Consider the following 20,133-nt stretch of genomic DNA (forward strand, 5'->3'; position numbering starts at 1 on the left):
AAGGACCTAAATTTAATTTGGGTGCAGCGTTGCATGACCATGCAATTGTCGGTTAAAGTAACACAGCGCCGTATCACAAAAAATGGCCTGGTCAGGAAGGGAGGTAAATCCTCAGGAGGGCAAGTGGTTAATATGTAACATGTTTAGTTTTTTACAAAGCTTTTTTTGTGGGAAAAGGACCTAAATTTAATTTGGGTGCAGCGTTGCATGACCTTGCAATTGTCGGTTAAAGTAACACAGCGCCGTATCACAAAAAATGGCCTGGTCAGGAAGGGGGTGAATCCTCAGGAGGGCAAGTGGTTAATATGTAACATTTTTCCTTTTTTACAAAGCCAAGGTAAGCGGCTTAAGAAACCTTCATTCTTGAACTTGGGTATCCTGCCATGTACAAATTATGGTTATTTACATATAAAAATCCTCCACGTGCCCTTGGCAGAAGCTTAGTCACAGTATAGCTGGCTTCAGCGTGATTTTGTTATCAGAATCTTATCTGTAAAGCAAGGTTTTGTTCTCCTTCTGCTAACACAACGCTGGCGACGTGACCGGTGATGCTGACGCGGGTTTTCACAGCTGAGCGAGCATCAAAACATTGACGCTCTAGATCCTTGATAAACCCAAAATACCATTTTTATTTTCTTAATTACAATTAATTGCTTTTTATTTAGTCTACTTTTATATACTGTATTTTTCCACAGCAGATTGCTTTTTAAAAAGTTTCAAATTTGTTCTTGATGAGGATTGGCGTTTTCAGAGAGAAAATAGGAACCCCACACAGGGCAAAGCAACAACTTCACTTTAAAGCAGACCTTGGACTAGAAAGCAAGGTCCACACATTACATCAGGACCTCCTTCCCCTTTGAGAATTGCTTATGATGAATGTAGAAAAACTCAACTGTTGGGGGCAAAGGTTAAAATGATTAAAAAGTTGAAGAACATACTGTATACTTGCCTACCCTCCAGCTTAAGTACAGTGCCCAGGTGTCCTTTTGGCGAAATCCTGGGAATGACGAGGATCCCAAATCTCATGGAAAGATGCTTTTTTACTGTGTTGGAGCCTTTTTTTCATGAAATTTGGTATACTCCCCATTCCTCTGGATCTCATTGGAAGGACAATGATGTCACCCTGTCCAGTGTGGAAGATGGAGGTAAGGCAAGTATGTATTCTAACTTTTTACACCACAGTGCTTTTCAACATTCATTAAATAGCAATTTTTAAAGGGGGCGAAGGCTCTGATGTAATAATTGGACTTTGCTATCTTGTGCAAGGTCCACTTTAAGGGTACTTGCACACAGTATTGATATATGAACATCAGATATTCCTGGCATTAAAAAAATGTGAGGATGGACTGGGCTGTATGTGTTCGTCAAAAGTTGACTATTAAATTGACTTCCGGGAATGGCCATTGATGGAATTTCAGCTGGTCCCTGCCGAACCAGACAAACTTCAATCCATCTATAGCCAACTTAAGACCAGAAGTGAGCAATATCTCTTCAGTGCAGGCAAACACAGTAATAAATGCATTTTGTAAAGCCAGAGTAGAGAACAGTTTTAACCATTGTCAGAAAATTGTTGCTGTTTATATCACCACTGAGAGATTCTTCTTACTTGTGGGGGTCACCAGGACAGGAAATGGGAACATTTCAGCAACAGATCTACAGACCGCAATAAGCCTAGCAAGGGTTCTTTCCCCATACTAAGCAAAACCAAACAAATCTGATTTGGCTGGAGTTGACGTGTGGGGCAGTGGCTAAATGGTTAGCACTTCCACCTGGCAGCACTAGGGTCGTTGAATTAAATTAGAACAGGAGTATCACAAACGTTCACCCCTCTCATGATTTTGGAGAAATTAGAATCTTCTTTTACACATTTGGGCAGCACAGTGGTTAAATGGTTAGCACTTCCATCTGGCAGTACTGGGGTCGTTGGTTCGAATCCTAACCATGGCATCACCTGCCTAGAGTTTGCATGTTCTCCCTGTGTCTGCATGGGTTATACTTTTAAAGCCCAATCTCACCTTTTAAAAATAATTAAATACGAACGTTCTTAAAATAAACAACACAGTGGCTAAATGGTTAGCACTTCCGCCTGGCAGCACTAGGGACGTTTAATTAAATTGGAACAGGAGTATCACAAACGTTCACCCCTTTCGTGTTTTAGGAGAAATTAGTATCTGCTTTTACACATTTGGGCAGCACAGTGGCTAAATGGTAAGCACTTCCGCCTGGCAGTACTAGGGTCATTGGTTTGAATCCCAACCATGGCACCACTTGCCTGGAGTTTGCATGTTCTCCCTGTGCCTGAGTGGGTTTCCTCCGGGTACTCCAGTTTCTTCCCACACTCCAAAGACATGCTGGTAGGTTAATTGGTTCCTGTCTACTTTGGTCCTAGTATTTGTATGTATGAATGTGAATTTGGGACCTTAGTTTGTACGTGCCTTGAGGGTTAGGGACTGATGTGAATGTACAATATATATGTAAAGTGCTGCGTAAATTGATGGCGCTATAGAAGTACCTGAAATAAATAAATAATGTTGGACTTTGCAAACGCTGGTATGGGTCCTTATTCCTTTCCTTCTGATTGTTTGCCTGGGGAAATGAGGTAGTCGATACATCAGACTCAGTTTCTGTCCTTCCTTGTGACAGTGCTCCTCTGTCATCCAGCAAATCAATGAAAAACCTGACAAAGGTTATAAGTTTCCTTCCATATCCAAAATAAAAACAAAATACATTTTGGCTGGAGTTGGGCTTTAATCGCTTGCCGGCTGGCCGCTGTATATAAACGGCCGGGCGGTGGCATTCCAGGGGCGGGTTGCCGTTCATAAATGGCACCCACCATTTTGGACTGTGCACGCTCCCTTGGAGCGCGCAGCACCGCGATCCAGTGACGGCTGTGTCCTCCGGACACAGTGGAACACCGATCATCGTACAGGACCTCTGTGATCGCATGCAGAGTAGTAGGCAAGATGTCACTTCCTGACACTGCTTACTACGTGTGAAATCTGTGAATGATCACAGAGGTCACATGGTACAAGGCTAATCACAACAGCCTTGTACCATGTGACCAGCTGTGACCAATCACAGCTCACACAGTATTTCTCAATGGCTGCAAGAATGCAGCCAAAGAGAAGGAGAAATGATTGCTTTTACAGCCTTTATGGGTGTAAAAGCAATCAGTGTAAAAAAAAAAAAAAAAAACTTCATCACCCCCACAAGTGACATGGTGACACTGTACTGCTAGGGTGACAGTATGTAAAAAAAAAACAAATCATATAAAGAAATAAAATAAAAATGTAAAACTTTTTTTTAACCAATTCAATACCGTGCAATTTTACACCTTCCTGCCCAGGCCATTTTTCAGGTTTCAGCACTCTCACACTTTGAATGACAATTGCGCGGTCATACAACATTGTACCCAAACTAAAATTTTATCATTTTCTTCACACAACTAGAGCTTTCTTTTGGTGGTATTTAATCACTGCCGGGGTTTTTATTTTTTGCTAAATTAACAAAAAAAGAACAAACATTTTGAAAAAAACACGTTTTTCTTTCTGTTATAAAAGTTTACAAATAAATAATTGTTCTTCATAAATTTAGGCCAAAATGTATTCTGCTACATGTTTTTGGTGAAAATAACCCAAATTAGGATGTATTTTTTAGTTTGTAGGAAAGTTATAGAGTTCACAAACTATGGTATAGATCTGAACATTGATCAATCCTGAAGTACTGACAGCCAGTCTAATTTCTTGAGGTCTAAGAATGTCAGAACAGTACAGATATCCCCAAATGACCCCTTTTTGCAGAGTAGACAGTCCGACGTACTTCATAAGAGGCATGGCGAGTTTTTTGAAGTTGTATTTTTTTTTTTTTGTAATTTTTTCAGAAAATTAAAAAAATTTAAATAAATTATTTTCACTATTTTTTTTTTTACATACTGTCACCAGTGCAGTACAGCGTACTGGCATGGTGGTGATCAGGGACACTGACTGGTGACAGTGTGAAAAAAAAAATATTTTTTTAAATTTTTAAAAAATGTTTTTATTATTTTAGATTTTTTATTACATTTTTTTTCTTTTTTTAAGATTTTTTTTTTTCATATTTCACTGTCCAAAGTAGTACAATGTTACCATAGTAACATTGTACTACTTTGGGGAAGTGATCAGTATTTTTTTTTTTTACACAATTTGCTCATAGCAATGAATTACTTTGCTATAAGCAAGCATTTACCCGAATGACATCCATTCATTCAGGGTTTTTTTTTTTTGTGCTTAGCTGTGATCTGGCCACAGCTAATCACATGACATGTGCATGTGATTAGCTGTGACCATTTACAGCTAGACACTAGTATACAATGGATGGCATGAATGAAGCCATCCATTGTATACAACTGTCATGTGACCTGCTGTGATTGGTCACAGCAGGTCACATGGTACCGGCAACGGGGCCGATACTCAGATCTGTCATCGGCCGTGTCCGAGGTACATGGCCGGTGACAGATCGTGCCGCTGCGCGGCTCTGCAAGCGCGCGAACTGCGCATGTGCGGGAGTACGCCATATGGCGGCCTCCCGGAAAGCTAGTGCATTTTTCCAGTCGCCATACGGCTATTGGCCGGGCGTCAAATGGTTAAATTATCATTTTCGGTTATAAACTAATTTGTTTTTGTTTTTTTTTTTTTACTAAAAAGTTAACTGAATAAATTTTGGCCAAGATTTATGATGAAATATTTATTTGCAAACTTTATAAGAAAAACACTTTTTAAAATTTTTTTTGGACTTTTCATTTATATAGCAAAAAAAAAAAGAAAAATCCCAGTGGTGAATAAATACCACCAAAATAAAGCTTTATCTGTCTTAAAAAAAAATGCTAAAAAATTCATATGGGTACAGTGTTGCATGACCATGCAGTTGTCATTCAAAGTGTGATAGCACTAAAAGCTGAAAATTGGCCTGGGCAGGAAGGGGGTAAAAGTGTCCGGACTGGAAGTGGTTGAATATAAGTCAGTGCACACCTGCCATCATTTTATAGTGCCTCTGATTTGAAGTGGACTTGAAGTGGTTAAGTAATGACTTTCCTATTAAATTCCACAATAGTTTTTTTTTTTTTTTTTGCAGTAAATCCTTCTTGCGGTATAAACTCCACAATGGACACAATGTCTCTTGGTGTCTAAGCAGGTCTTACAGAGCAGGCTGAATCCATTCAAGTCATTATCATCTGTAGAGTGTCTTGGCCCTTATCTGCCTCTTCTGCAATTATGTAGAAGCGGTCATGCCTCCGTGTCCTCATTCAGAGATCGCTGTCCTATTAAAAAGCGTTTCCTGGAAAAACAACACCATGGCACAGTACATTGTATACTAAGAGCATTATTATTGCACAGAAGGGGATTCCACTTGAACTGCTGTACTTAGCCAGGCCCGTGGCTAATTAGAATCGGAGTTTTCCTTTAATCCTCTTAACAGTGTAATAGCTTATAAATCTTTTATGACAAAGGAAGTGCATATGTTTAATACAGATATGTGCTAGAGGCCATTTGTTTTTAGAACAGCAGCGTAACAAAGTGTCATTGCTGAGCAATAAAACCCAGGAAAACTAAAAATGCAGTGCCTATCCTAGACTGATTTTTAAAACTGTTCTTTCAGTTAACATACTGGGGTTGATTTACTGAAACTGGAGAGTGCAAAATCCGGTGCAGCTGTGCATATAAACCAATCAGCTTCCAGGTTTTATTGACAAAGCATATTTGAATAAGCTGAAGTTAAGCACGCCATACATGGGTTGAATTCTCAACAATTTTTCGATCGAAAACATTGTTTGCTCTGTAATCGGTGCCACCAATAATTTCAAAAATCGGTCGTTTTCAACAAATTTTCCAGCATGCCCAATAAACAAAATGGAGCGGAACCATGAAAATCGTCCGGTGCCATTGCCCCACTAACAGAGCGAAAATCGGCTGTTTATTCTTAGGTCTGATTTTCAAATGAAAAATCGACCCATGTATGGCCGGTCTTAGAAGCTGATTGGCTACTATGCACAGCTGAACCAGATTTTGCACTTTCCAGTCTTAGCAAATCAACACCACTGTATTGAAAAGGTCCCCAGAGGCACAAAATGCAGGAGGGTGTCAGATACTGGGCTTCCTTGTCATTGATGGGAAAGTGTTCATAGTTTCTCCAAAGCTTTAGGCTCCTTTTTACATGTTTTACATTTCTTAGCCTCTCTCTCAAAATAAGAATGTTTACAGGCATCAGTGGCTCAAGCTGAAATGTAAATGCATAACTGAGTCATAACCATGACCCCCTTCCCTGCTTCCCCATTGATATACTGTTTAGTAAAGCTGCACAGGGTTCCACTGCAGATAGCTTCTGTTGTTCTTTCTCTTTAGAAAACCTGAAATGTTCTGTGACACCACTGTTATAGGATTGCCCTGTATTAAAAAAAATTGTAACATTAATGTTTAATATAATAGCTAAAAAAAAAAAAAAAAAAAAGGGCCAGTTCACACCACATGCAGTCCAGTGAGTTTTGTTATGCATCAAAAATGCATTGATAGTAGGTTACATGGCATAGTTCACACCAGTGTGGTCAGTTACAATGCATTCCAGTTTCAGAAAATAAAGTCAAACATGCTTCATTTTTTTCTACACTGATTTGTACTGGAATTCACAAAAACGCATCAAAAATGCACCAGTACGTACCTGTCCTTTATTTAACTTGAAGAAAAAGAATGGAAGAAATGAACCAGAACTTATCAAAAACACACGGGAATGCATCAAAAACACACATAAAGAAATGCATGCAGACTGTGTTTCTATGGTGTGAACTAGCCCTGAAAAATGTTTTATTGACCCCCCCCCAAAAAAAAAGAAAATTCACCCCAATACCACTATAGTTTCCTTTTAGAAATCATCTACTGCACAGGTGTTTATTAATGATTTATTTGTACTCTTCCCGCTTATTGTAAATGTCTTCCCTGTGAATAATTACATATCAAAGGACAACCTTCAATGCTAGTAAAATTGTATTGTACTATTTTTGTACCCCCCCAAATACCTCAATATATTCTCTTGTGAGGCACCATGCATGAACCTATGGACAGGCCCATTTTCCTATAGATGGTTGTGTCTACCATGATTTGGGCCCCATCCATATGAATACAGTGCATCCAGAAAGTATTCACAGCGCTTAACTTTTGCCACATTTTGTTATGTTACAGCCTTATTCCAAAATGGATTAAATTCTTTTTTTCCCCTTAACATTCTACAAACAATACCCCATAATGACAACGTGAAAGAAGTTAGTTTTGAAATATTTGCAATTTTATTAAAAATAAAAAATAAAACAAAACACATGTACATAAGTATTCACAGCCTTTGCCATGACACTCAAAATTGAGCTCTGGTGCATCCTGTTCCCACAGATCATCCTTGAGATGTTTCCACAACTTGATTGGAGTCCACCTGTGGGAAATGCAGTTGACTGGACATGAGGCATAAACATGGCTATATAAGGTCCCACAGTTAACAGTGCATGTCAGAGCACAAACCAAGTCATGAAGTCCAAGGAACTGTCCGTAGACCTCTGAGACAGGATTGTATCAAGGCACAGATCTGGGGAAGGGAACAGGAAATTTCTGCAACATTGAAGGTCCCAATGAGGACAGTGGCCTCCATCCTCCACCGGCCAAAATGAGCGATTGAGGGAGAAGGGCCTTAGCTAGGGAGGTAACCAAGCACCTGATAGTCACTCTGAAAGAGCTCCAGCATTTCTCTGTGGAGAGAGGAGAACCTTCCAGAAGAACAACCATCTCTGCAGCACTCCACCAATCAGGCCTGTATGATAGCGTGGCCAGACGGAAGCCACTCCTCAGTAAAAGGCAAATGGCAGTCTGCCTTGAGTTTGCCAAAAGGCACCTGAGGGACTTTCAGACCATGAGAAACAAAACTCTCTGGTCTGATGAAATAAAGATTGAATTCTTTGGCCTGAATGCCAAGCGTCATATCTGGAGGAAACCAGGCACCGCTCACCACCTGGCTAATACCATCCCTACTGTGAAGCATGGTGGTGGCAGTATCATGCTGTGGGGATGTTTTTTAGCAGCAGGAACTGGGATACTAGTCAGGATCGAAGGAAAGATGAATGCAGCAATGTACAGAGACATCCTTGATGAAAACCTGTTCCAGAGTTCTCTGGACCTTAGACTGGGGTGACGGTTCACCTTTCAACAGGACAACGACCCTAAGCACACAGCCCAGATAACAGTGGCTGCAGGCCAACTCTGTGAATTTCCAGGAGTAGCCCAGACTTGAACCCAATTCAACATCTCTGGAGAGATCTGAAAATGACTGTGCACCGACACTCTCCATCCAGCCTGATGGAGCTTGAGAGGTACTGAAAAGAAAAATTGGAGAAATTGCCTAAAAATAGGTGTGCCAAGCTTGTAGCATCATACTCAAAGCGACTTGAGGCTGTAATTGGTGCTAAAGGTGCTTCAGCAAAGTATTGAGCAAAGGCTGTGAATACTTATGTACATGTGTTTTTTTTTAATTTTTAATAAATTGTAAAGATTTCAAAACTAACTTCTTTCACATTGTCATTACGGGGTGTTGTTTGTAAAATGGTGAGGGAAAAATTAATTTAATTCATTTTGGAATAAGACTGTAACATAACAAAATGTGGCAAAAGTTAAACGCTGTGAATACTTTCTGGATGCACTGTAAATAGAGCAAACTGCATATGGCTGGAAGGAATTGTTCTGCCCTAGGCAAGGTTGCACAGTGAAGATCTCCAGTGTGGGGCTGAGGGTATTTAATGCTGCTGGGTATGTTTGGGTATATAAAGGACAGCCTCACCCAAAGTGAAGTTGTCCTGTAGTAATGCTCCCAGCATTTACAGGTTAGTAGCAGGCTGGGGTCTGCAAGCACAACCCATCCTCAGAATCCAATTTAGGTGTAGCAGCCTCTTTTGGTACATAGACTTAGCAGCACTTCTAGGACAAAGTTCCCTTGGGAAGCAAAGTTTGAAATAGTTGATCAGCAGGGGTTCTGAGCCAAGAGACTAGCTGCACCTAGCAAAAATGGGAGACATGTCTGCAGGTATGGTACTTATTAGGTAGAAGTAGAGGACCCCAACAAGGTCCATTCACAAGGTCACATGGCTTTGACAAGTTAAAGAGGCTACATGCCAGTTCTTTGTGTGAAGCCAAACCCAAAAGTCATATTGTGTTTTCTATAAAGGAGCTCTTTATGGCATGTGAAGAGATATGTATACAGAGATCAGGCTGAATGCAGCGGGATTCTGTGATGCGCCAACGTCTGGAATCCTTTCACACATAAAGGTCATTTTCTGGATGAGGATTCCGTAACGTCTGAAGCTATATTGTTGAACAAAACTAATATTCAAATATAGGAACAAGTAGGCTTTCCATGAGAAACATGCTGCTTTTTCTGAGCTTCATCTGAGAATTCTTGTTGACTGGCTATTATGCCAATTCTCTGTCTTCAATGCTTTTTGATTCTTGAACCCAGATCAGGAAAGCCAGAGAAAAGGCAAAGTGCTATCTCTATACTGACTGGGTCACTTACAGAAACTATTGAAGCAAAAGAGCTAATGTGACAGCCAGGCACTTCTGAAAGAGAGTTCCACAGTGGCAGCATCCATATTTGTTGCTTAACAGATTTTCTTTAAGTGCTTGTAAACCCTTACATATAACCAGTGAAGTGACTGGCTTCAGGTGATACACAGAGAAGAAACAAATCATCTTACATCCGATATGAACAAATATACATAAAATATGAACAAAGCATATCCCTCTATAGTGTATACTTGTCTCAATCCAGAGCAGCAAGTGTCATTTCTGTCTACTGCTTCGTTCCTCTGCTATAAGCCTGAATTACTTCTGATAAGTTTTCCTGACACCAAGACAAAAATGGTGACGGGAGGAGCCTTCAGAAAATTTACAGCTTCAGCTCTGTTCCTAGGGGGTGAGTCTCTTCCCTCCAATCCGCTCTTAAAGCTCTCCTCACTGAACTCTGCAGTATGTAATTTCAGCTTTCTGCCCCCTTTTTTCTGAACTCTCATACAAGCTGTAAAAATTCTGGACTTTGAATGCATGTAGAGAAGAGAAGACTGCAGATAAACAGGCACAACGTATGTATGAAGATTTGATTCATGTCTGTGTATCACCTGAGGCCAGTCAGTTCACTGGATATACAGCGGGTAAAATAAGTATTGAACACGTCACCATTTTTCTAGGTAAATATATTTATAAAGGTGCTATTGACATGAAATTTTCACCACATGTCAGTAACAACCCATGCAATCCATACTTGCAAAGAAACCAAAACAATTAAGTTTAGAAATTAAGTTATGTGTAATAAAATGGAATGACACAGGGAACAAGTATTGAATACATGAAGAAAGGGAGGTGTAAAAAGGCATGGAAAGCCAAGTCACCAGCTGAAATCTATCAGTAATTAGCAATCCTGCCCCTTATCAGTGCAAAATAATATCAGCTGGTTCAGTCTCAACTGATGGCCTATAAAAAAAGGTGTCTCATTACCAAGGTATCACACAAGAAACATCCCATGACGGGTAAAAACAAAGAGCTCTCTCAAGACCTTCGCAACCTTATTGTTGCAAAACATAGTGATGGCATTGGTTGCAGAAGAATTTCTAAACTTCTGAATGTTCCAGTGAGCACTGTTGGAGCTATAATCTAGAAGTGGAAAAAACATCATTTCACCATAAACCGGCCATGACCAGGTGTTCATGTCAATACACCTTTAAAAATATATTTACCGACAAAAATGGTGACATGTCAGTACTTTTTACCCACTGTATGTAAGGGTTTACAACCACTTTAAATTGGCATGTGCATTCAGATATTATGCCCCGAACGCAGAATGCTTGGAGACTTACATCTGGACACATGCAGGGCTCAACTGATGCCAACTACCTAACCCTGTGCTAATTGCTGATGTACAACATGTCCGTTTCCCTTGGTTGTGGCTAGCACATTTTGTTGTGTGTAAATATCCCAGTATAAATAGTGTTTCAGTGCAAGGCCCTGCCACTATGTGAATCTGGGAAATGAAAGTAGAAATAACACGGGATTCACATTAAGGATTAATGCAAAGCTCCGGGGCATTTGTTATGAGCGGAAAAAGCAGTGCTTTAAGTTTTTTCCGGGTTTGTTAGCTCTGTATTGAGACCTGGAGTTTGAAGGTTTCAACGTTTCTTTGGGAGTTTAGGGAAACTTCAATCCTGTATCCAGGTTTGCTGGATACCTGCAACCAGTGTGCGTACACAGGTGTGCAGGGTCGTTATGAGCCAGGGCTGATGAGCACGGTCTGATGAAAATATTGGATTGCTCCAGCCAGGAGAAGTGACCTGCTTGGGAGACGAGGCCATATGTTGGAGGGACTTCTTGCCCAAAAGGACTGGGAGAGTCCAGTACAGCTACGTGAGTCCAGAGAGACTAATAAAGCTGAGGTGACTAGCGAGTCCAGAAGGAGCTAGAGGGAGTCTGAGTTCCCAGAAAGGGTACGAGAACCCAGGGTGCTGGGGAACCCTATCTGGAGGCCAGGAGTGGGACATTACAGCATGGTGCTTTGATAAAAAGCCCAAGTGAGCCTCAAGGACCTGTGGTCTTGGAGACCAGTGCTAAAAACAGCGGAGCTGCTGAAGCATAGCCAGGTTAGCTAGCATTTTTCATTATGTATGGTTGCTGGAGAATAACCCCTGAGTGTGCAACCAGTTTGGACTAAACTTTGTGTTGGACTTTTAAAGTTTTAAATAAAAGTGGACCTCAAAGCCCTTAACAGTAGTTCCTGTCTGATGTGGGCTCACCGCCTCTGAGTCTAATCACCCCATATCACAATAGCTTAACCCTGACCTGAGAAGACTACACATCCACATGCACACAGGGTAAACCGTATGCAGACAGCTGACTTGAACCTGTGCTGTACCCATACAAGGCAAAGCAAAGGCTTCACTTTAAACTGGCTGTAGAAGCTGCTTATATTTACCTTTGTTTAACTCATGCACTGCTCTGTTACAAGACTAGAGGCCATGTAAAAGCTCCAAACTGCTCAGGTCAGAGCTTACACAGAGCTAAGGACATTCTCCTTGCCACACCAGGCAGCACTGGTTGCAAAAGTAGCCAAAGTTCACTTTATCCCCCACCCTCTCCCACTTGCTTATATCCAACTTCTCTTTGCACCCCTGATGCTTCGTTTACCCAGCATAAAAATTCTAATCAAATTGCACAAAGCCTGCAAAAAAATGAGGATTGAAAATGTACATGGGGTAGATAGAAAGTCCTCACATCCCTGTAGGCAAGGGGTGCTAAATCCATAGTCCACAGATGTGGCCCGTGGCCTCATGCTCTGGGATGGTGGTTCAACAACCCGGCCATCTCAGAGCATCAGATTGCATGAAGCTGGTGCCAGCAGCGGATGAAGCAGGTGGTCGTGAAGGGAGCAGGAGCCACATAAGCTGATGCTTCCTCTGTAGCACCGGCTCCTGTCCCAGGCGGAGTGATACCAAGTGCACTTTTCCTGGGACCTTTATAGCAGACTAGCAATGCCAGCAGAAGCTTGAAGAGAAAAAGGTCAGTATATTAAACATCACATAGTTTTGCAATGGGCATATTAGGACTTTTAAAAAAGGGTTATTAGGCCGCTTTCACACTGATCTGCAGGTGCAGTGCAGTGCACCTGCGGATTTCCTGTGAGTTGGCTGCACTGAGCCATAGACTTCTATTGTATCCTGAGGGTTTGATGCGTTTTCTGAAAGGTGCACTACACCTGCAAGATATAATAGAAGTCTATGCAAAAGCGCAGCAAAGCCGCAGGTGCACTGTGCTGGTAAACTGCAGCGCATCAGTGTGTAACCAGCCTTATAGGGGGCTCAGGGCACTAAGGGCTTGTTTATATTTGTGGGGTTTAAAACCACATAGTTGAAACGTGTGTTACCACACCCCGCAACCAACCCATGCTCCAGGGATCCTGTGCGGCCTCCCTGACTTAGAGGGACAGCATATACCGGAACCAATCCTTTCCATTTTCCTCCTCTAACTGCTGAAAGCTGGGTTCTCCTCCTCCTCCCTCCCGCCAGCATTCACAGCTGCATTAGGAAAATGTTCATTATGCTACTCCAAAATAAAAAAAATGTTAAATTCTGACCCATTTCATTGTGGCTTACGACCAGCTACCAAATCACTTAAGTGGCCTTCGCTCTTCAAAAGGTTGAACACTCCTGCTGTAGACTCAGAGAAGATTGATTAGGACATTTTCTGGTAGGCGAATAAAGCAGCAGGGGAGCAAAGAGGGGGTGGATATGAGCAAACGAGGTGAGGGTTGGGGATAAAGTAAATTTTACCGGCTTGGGCAACCAATGTTTGTCATTTGGGGACAAGGAGAACATTCTTAGCTCTGTTGAAGCTTCTCTCTGCTACTATGCCTGCACAGAGCAGTTGGGAGTCAACCAGTATAGCCAGTTTAAAGTGAAGCTCTTGTTTTGCTTTGCGTGGATAAAGCAGAGGTTCATTTCAGGTTCCTGTAGTCTTCCTAAACTAGGGTTAAACTATTTACGCTGAAATATTTACCCACAACAAATGTGTCCGCTACAACCAAGGGAAACGAGCAAGTTGTACAGTAGCAGTGTGTGTCCTTCTTTTTTTCACAGGGTTGGGCACTTGGCATCAGCTGGGCCCTGGTACTGTCTGCTGCAGGATTCAGCCGTGCCAAGTGGAGCTGCAGCCAAGATAACTTTGCACAAAGGGCTGACGAGTCACCCAATTGTGCAAGGGGACAAATGACGCTTTGCAGATGTCACTGGAACTTTTGTGGGGAACATGTGTTTTCGGCCCTGGGGTGAGATGGGGGAAGAATCCGGAAAGAAGACATGAAAGGCTTCATACAGTGGTATTGGGTATTGTGAAATGGTAGCTGTGGTAACCCGGAAAAACATTTTAGATGGAAATGCCAGCACTGTATTCAAGAGAATCCCATCTTTGTATGAGCCGGACTGTGCAGCTGTGTTTTATAGCTAAGAACTTAATGGTTCATGGCCTTACTGGACATAACCAAGTTAGAGCAAGTGATGCCAAACAGATTGACAAGTCATGGAACTCCCTTTTTTCTCTTATGGTGCAAGAGGGGCAGACCTGGCATAGGAGATTGAAGAGCCTTGCAACTATTAAGCCATCTCTAGAAGAATCAGTGATAAAGAACACCTGTATTGGAGCAATAAACTAAATCTGAGTGTTACGGGAAAAACTCTAATTCATAAAATTTCTATAGTTGACCCCAAACTCCTCCACAGCTGGCAGTAGAACCAGCAAACATGGGTTTAGAAAATGTTTGCACCTTTAAAATATTGGAATGATCTATTTAATTTTGAAGATCCTAGTCAAGCAAGTGCATTTAACAGTTTTCTAAAGTAGATGCATCACATGACAAATTATCACAAAATCATTATTACAAAATTAAAAAAAAAATATGAGAAACCCTTGCAACAGTTGGGAGCATGCCAGTAATGCAGTGTTTAATGTTTGTGGGATTAATCGTTCAATCGATCTTGTAATATGAGTCACAAGAGGCCTGGCATCTGTATTTGTCATCTGGCTTTCTGGGTATTTTTGCAAGCTGAGACAATGGAAGGAAGGTGTGGGTTGAACACTGCAAACAGTGGCACATGTGCATCAGAAAAAAAATATTGTAATCATTACTCTGGTATGGCCACGAGGTAAAATATGCGAAAATGTTACCTATGGTATAATTTTAGGATAAAGAGCTTGTCTCCACCCACTTTGTGCCATCAGTTAAGCATTCAGAGAATGCCACAGTGTTGCAGTTGAGCTACGGAGAATGGCCAAACTACCCTTGCAGTTGGGCTCACCCACATACTACAAGGGTTTTTTTTTTTGCTCAGGGTACCATTAAAAAGCAGTTTTACTTACCTTACCCCCTCTCCTATCCAGCAGCTGACCCTTTCATCTTCTCACCAACACTCTGAGTAGGTGATGGACCCTCAATGTCCTTTCTTAGGCAGGCCATGGATGATGCGATTTTCTTTCCTGCAAGCAGGGGTATTGATGGGGGAATCCCTCAAGCTATTGTGTTCTCCCAGTAGGGGAGGGGATGTAGGGAGCCGTCCCTGCTGGGAGGACACTGATTATTGCTAGCAGCAATAATTGCATGTAAAAATACTACATGCTGGTTGTACCCAAGATGATCAATGGATCAACTAGGGTACAATCAGCCTGCCTAGATTTATACTGCAAGACTGCTGGTCCTGCAATGTGGCCAGTGGAGGGAGCACTGAAGAGTAGTGGTTTCAAACAGATGTTCTGCTCTGAAAAGAGAAATTCTGTGGGAACAAGGGATAGGAAAAAAATGTTTTTTTTTATGGCACTCTAGACAAAAAAAAAAAAAAAAGAGCATTTAACCCTTTCAGGACTGGGGAAACCCTACTACATGGGTAGGTTTTTATTTTCAAAGTGAGGCTGGGGAGCTCGATTTCAGGTGGGCTGTATGACCATATGTACTGTATATGGACATCACTTCATGAGGGTACTTTTTAATGCTACAGCATTACAGTGCAAAGACATTTTGACAATTGTGCACTTGCAACCTTGTAGTTTGGTGAAGACCTTTTACTGTACCAGCATGGCTGTGCACCTGAGGAGAAATCCAAGTCCATAAAGTCAACCAAAGGTTTGATGAGTCTGGTGTGGAGGAAACTGAGTGGCCTGCACAGAGCCCTGACCGCAACTCTTATAAAACCTTTGGGATAACTCACTACACCGATTAATAGCCAGATCTTCTCACCAACATCAATACCTGACCTCACGAATGCTCTTTAGGCTGAACACATTTTCAGGCATACTCCAGAATCCTGTAGGAAATCCATCTAAAGAGTGGAGGCTGTTATAGCCACAAATAGGGAGCTAATTCCATATTGATGCCCATGGTTTGGGAATGTCCAACAAGCTCGTATAAGCATGATGGTCATGTGCGCACAGACTTTGACCATTATAGTACTTCTCCTTCTTCCTCCTTTTTTTTTTTTTTGTTTTGTTTTATAGACAAATAAACATGCATTCAGCACTTTCTCATTTTCATATATTACAAACTCATTTCAAAGAAAATAGGTACGAGTGTTGGTTCATATTTAGAGGTTTTTTTTTTTTCTGTATGTGTAGCTGTGGTCAAACTATAGGCATAACATTGACTGAACATAGTTTCTAATTTCTGATGAAATCTTTGCTTTGTATTTTTAGTGGCAGTTCCTACCATGTATGAGTCTACGCTCTTTCCGCCTGAACCGACAAGCCCTGGGCCGTACTATGGCGAGTGCTCAGATGCCTACTACCAAGTGGACCGCTGGCAGAAGCTTCGCACGGCCGTTAGGAAACTGGAATTCTGGGAAAGTTTTAGCACTGAACCAATAGGAAGTGGATTTTTCTCCAAAGTTTATAAAGTAAGAGGACAGACCTTTAGAATATAGAAATATCTAATACCTAATGTTGGTCTTTAAGATTTCTCTCCTCTCACATAGACCTCATCCCCTATTGCACCATCACTACCATACCATTGTTAAAGTGAATCCGATATATATATATATATATATATTTAATTTTTTCTAGATTTATGTATTTAATAACTCGCAAATAGACTATTCTCCTTGATGGCTGCTTTTTCTTTTCTTCCTGGGACTGTACCATCTTTATTTAGACATCATCAAGGGTCAGCTAAAAAAAAAAAAGCTCTGTAGATGCCAGTTGTGTAAATCCTAGTGCCTGCTTACTATCCTTTTATACTTCTGTCTGTATACCCATGTTGTCCCCATTCACACCCAAGTAAATGGGGACAACATGGGTATACAGGTGATTTTCGGGAAATTTTGGAGATTTATTTTTCAGGCTTGACTGTTTATATTTTAGCCATTAGAAAGTTAGTTACTAGAAGGACAAGAGGTAAGAAATTTATTTGAAAAAAGAAAACTGCGTTACCAGCATTTTCAGGTGCTTCCACTGAAGTCTATAGTCCAAAAACGGGCAACTCTGCCCCAAAAAAACTCATATATTTTTTTGAACTTCAAGCGATGCTTAGGTGGACCATTGAATATAATGTGAATTGTGAAATTTGAACATGTTGGGAAACACACTTTAAAGTTCACCTTTTAACAAAAAATTATAAGTGCACATTTTTTTTGCCGGCAAAAAAATGTGCATTTATTATTTTTTGTTTTCGGAGCCTCTAAAGCATTGCTCCAGTAATCAGCAGATTGCTGGTGCCATGCAGGTCTCCTCCTGACTTTTCAGTATATCTGCTTGCTCATACACCCCGTATGGGCAAGCAGATACTTACTGACAAGTAGGAATGACCTACCATGGTGCTGTGGAATGCCATGGTAGTTTATTGAAAACTACAAGCGAACAGCTGCAAACATTGCTGGGACTTGTAGTTTTCCCATTCACAGAATTCACAGGAGTGACCTGGCCGGATGGCCAGAGCCCCGCACAACTGCAAGTTTTAAAAATTGTGACAGCTAACCGGGAGGAGAAGAACCCCCGCTAGCTATCACAATGGGGAGCGCGGGCAGGTCCAATCGTAACATGTTGCACCCTAAATATGGGTGTAACATGTTACAAAAGGTGAACTTATCCTTTAAATTACTTAGGTGTGCACGGGTCTCACATAGCTCATCCTCTGCTTCTGCTTGTCACCTTGAGATTTGCTATTAAACTACACAGTACAGTCTTAGTAATCACTTGGTTGCTGCTGACTAAGCCTGTGTCTGCACTCACACTGGAAGAACTACTGTTAAAACCAGCTGCCCTGTTTCAGTTCACTTCTAGTCCATTCAAATTGTTGTCGATCAAGCCCTGATGAAGGGGACTTTTTAGATAGTCACCTGACTTTTATTGAAAAAAAAAAAAAAAGTTGTATCTGAAATCTTAGCAGTGGTGTGGCACTTCAATTTCCATTTTTGTTAGTAATTACCAGGGGAGAGGAGACTGTAGATTTTCGGACGAGAATATTCGGACGAGAATATAAAAATTCTTTGAACATTCAAAGAATGGACAAATGTTGTTCAAAAATTGTCTTTTGCTTTTAACATTCGATTTTAAAATGAATGTCATTCCTAAATGATAACCACATGCACTGGCTGGGAATTCGTTTGAGAAGTTTTCCTTCCTGCCCCTTCGAATTTTCCCGTCACAGCTGTGAAAAACGAACATCGATTTGACCCCACTAATGATTAAAAAAATCAATAGAATATTCTTGAAACTAAAATTCTTGTAGGAAAATCTATACTTAAGGAAGTGCTTTCTGCTGCCTGCAGTAGATTGTCGACCAGATTATTTTAGAGTGCTGTGTTTTAACTTTTTAATGACGGTGTAAATTTTAAGAAAAATTATATTGTCTTTGTATATTGTAACGTGTTAAGTATATTTTTTTGCATGCTTGTAAAAGTTATTGAAAGGTCTTTTTTTTTCTCTTACTTCTGTTAGATAGTATGGAGATGTTTCTATTCCTGTTTTTATCATGTATTTGTGTGGATAACTGATTTGCTTTCATGACCACTTCATAAGTAGCCCACTACTAGCATTACAGCATTTCGTAGGTAGGAATAACATTTGATAGAAATCCGTGTGTGTGTGTGTGTGTGTGTGTGTGTGTGTGTGTGTATATATCACATGACCCCTGTTCTTCCCAGTGAAGAGCTGCTCAGGGGGTGTGTGTCCAGCACAAGTCTTGGCCATTGGATGACAGTCAGGCTTAGCTCCCAGCACAGCCAGAAAACTGACCATCCTGGGATGGATGTGCTCTCACGCCTTGTGTGGTCAGTTTGAAATAGAAAAGCAGAGGTACTGGCAGGATCAACAGGTATTTGACACAAAAGAAGAAATTATTTATTATTACAAGTACTTAAATAGTGCCGGCAATTTACACAACGCTTTACATATATATTGTACATTCACATCAGTCCCTAACCCCCAAAGGGTGTACAATCTAAGGTCCCTACCCTACATTCATACATACACATACTAGGGCCAATTTAGGCAGGAGCCAATAAACCTACCAGCATGTACTTGGAATGTGGGAGGAAAATGGAGTAACCGGAGGAAATGCACGCAGGCACAGGGAGAACATGCAAACTGCAGGCAGGTGGTGCCGTGGTTGGGATTTGAAACAACAACCCCAGTACTGCCAGGCAGAAGTGCTAACCATTTAGTCAATGTGCTGCCCAAGAAATACAAAGAGAACAGGATACTTTTTAACACAAGTACATGGTACAACAGACACATCAGGAAAATGAAATGTAGGGGTAGCATATTCAACAGTAAAGGTGAACTCCAGTCCACAGTTTTTTCAGTTTTATGTATTCATTTGAAATCCTTCCATTTATTTTTTGCTTATAACTAGCATGCATCTGAATCTGTCTTGACATCAGCATCCTATGATGCATAGGAGAGTGGAAAAGGGAGGAGCAACTAGCCACTCAGATAGTGCTATCACTCTAACACAGTGAGCATGCTTACAGGAGTGGAGCTCAGAGATGACGTTTATTTCCAGTTACAGGCTGGGGGTGGGATCTGGACCAGTCTTAACTTCAGTGTGCAGGGAGGTCACCATTTGTGGTAGCTGTGTGGTTATGGTCACTGACATCATAAATTTGTTTAGTATTATGCAATTTTTCACGTTTCAGGTCATTGCATTAGCTAAACTAAAAAAATCCTTTCTTGTCTTTTGAAGAAATACAAAACCAAATGACTGACCAGTGTCTCTTTAGCCTGGAATTACAGTGGGGATCGAAAGTTTGGGCACCTCAGCTAAAAATTTGTATTAATGTGCATAAAAAAGCCAAGGAAAGATGGAAAAATCTCCAAAAGGCATCAAATTACAGATTAGACATTCTTATAATATGTCAACAAAAGTTAGATTTTATTTCCATCATTTACACTTTCAAAATAACAGAAAACAAAAAAATGGCGTCTGCAAAAGTTTGGGCACCCTGCAGAGTTAATATCTTGTACTGCCCCCTTTGGCAAGTATCACAGCTTGTAAACACTTTTTGTAGCCAGCCAAGAGTCTTTCAATTCTTGTTTGAGGTATCTTTGCCCA

General features: G+C 41.0%; 1 protein-coding gene across 1 annotated transcript in view; it reads left to right on the forward strand.

The window, feature by feature from the left end:
- LOC149463525 (dual specificity testis-specific protein kinase 2-like) overlaps nucleotides 1-20,133 on the forward strand; it is a 142,517-nt gene that overhangs the window by 32,166 nt on the left and 90,218 nt on the right. The window contains exon 2 of the mRNA XM_089675063.1: nucleotides 16,281-16,480. Within this exon, the coding sequence (XP_089531189.1) occupies nucleotides 16,281-16,480 (200 nt within the window). The remainder of the gene's footprint in view (nucleotides 1-16,280; nucleotides 16,481-20,133) is intronic.

The sequence above is a fragment of the Staurois parvus genome, unplaced genomic scaffold, assembly GCF_062004578.1.
Source record: "Staurois parvus isolate SC_StPar_1 unplaced genomic scaffold, SC_StPar_1.0 ptg000154l, whole genome shotgun sequence".
Taxonomy (NCBI): domain Eukaryota; kingdom Metazoa; phylum Chordata; class Amphibia; order Anura; family Ranidae; genus Staurois; species Staurois parvus.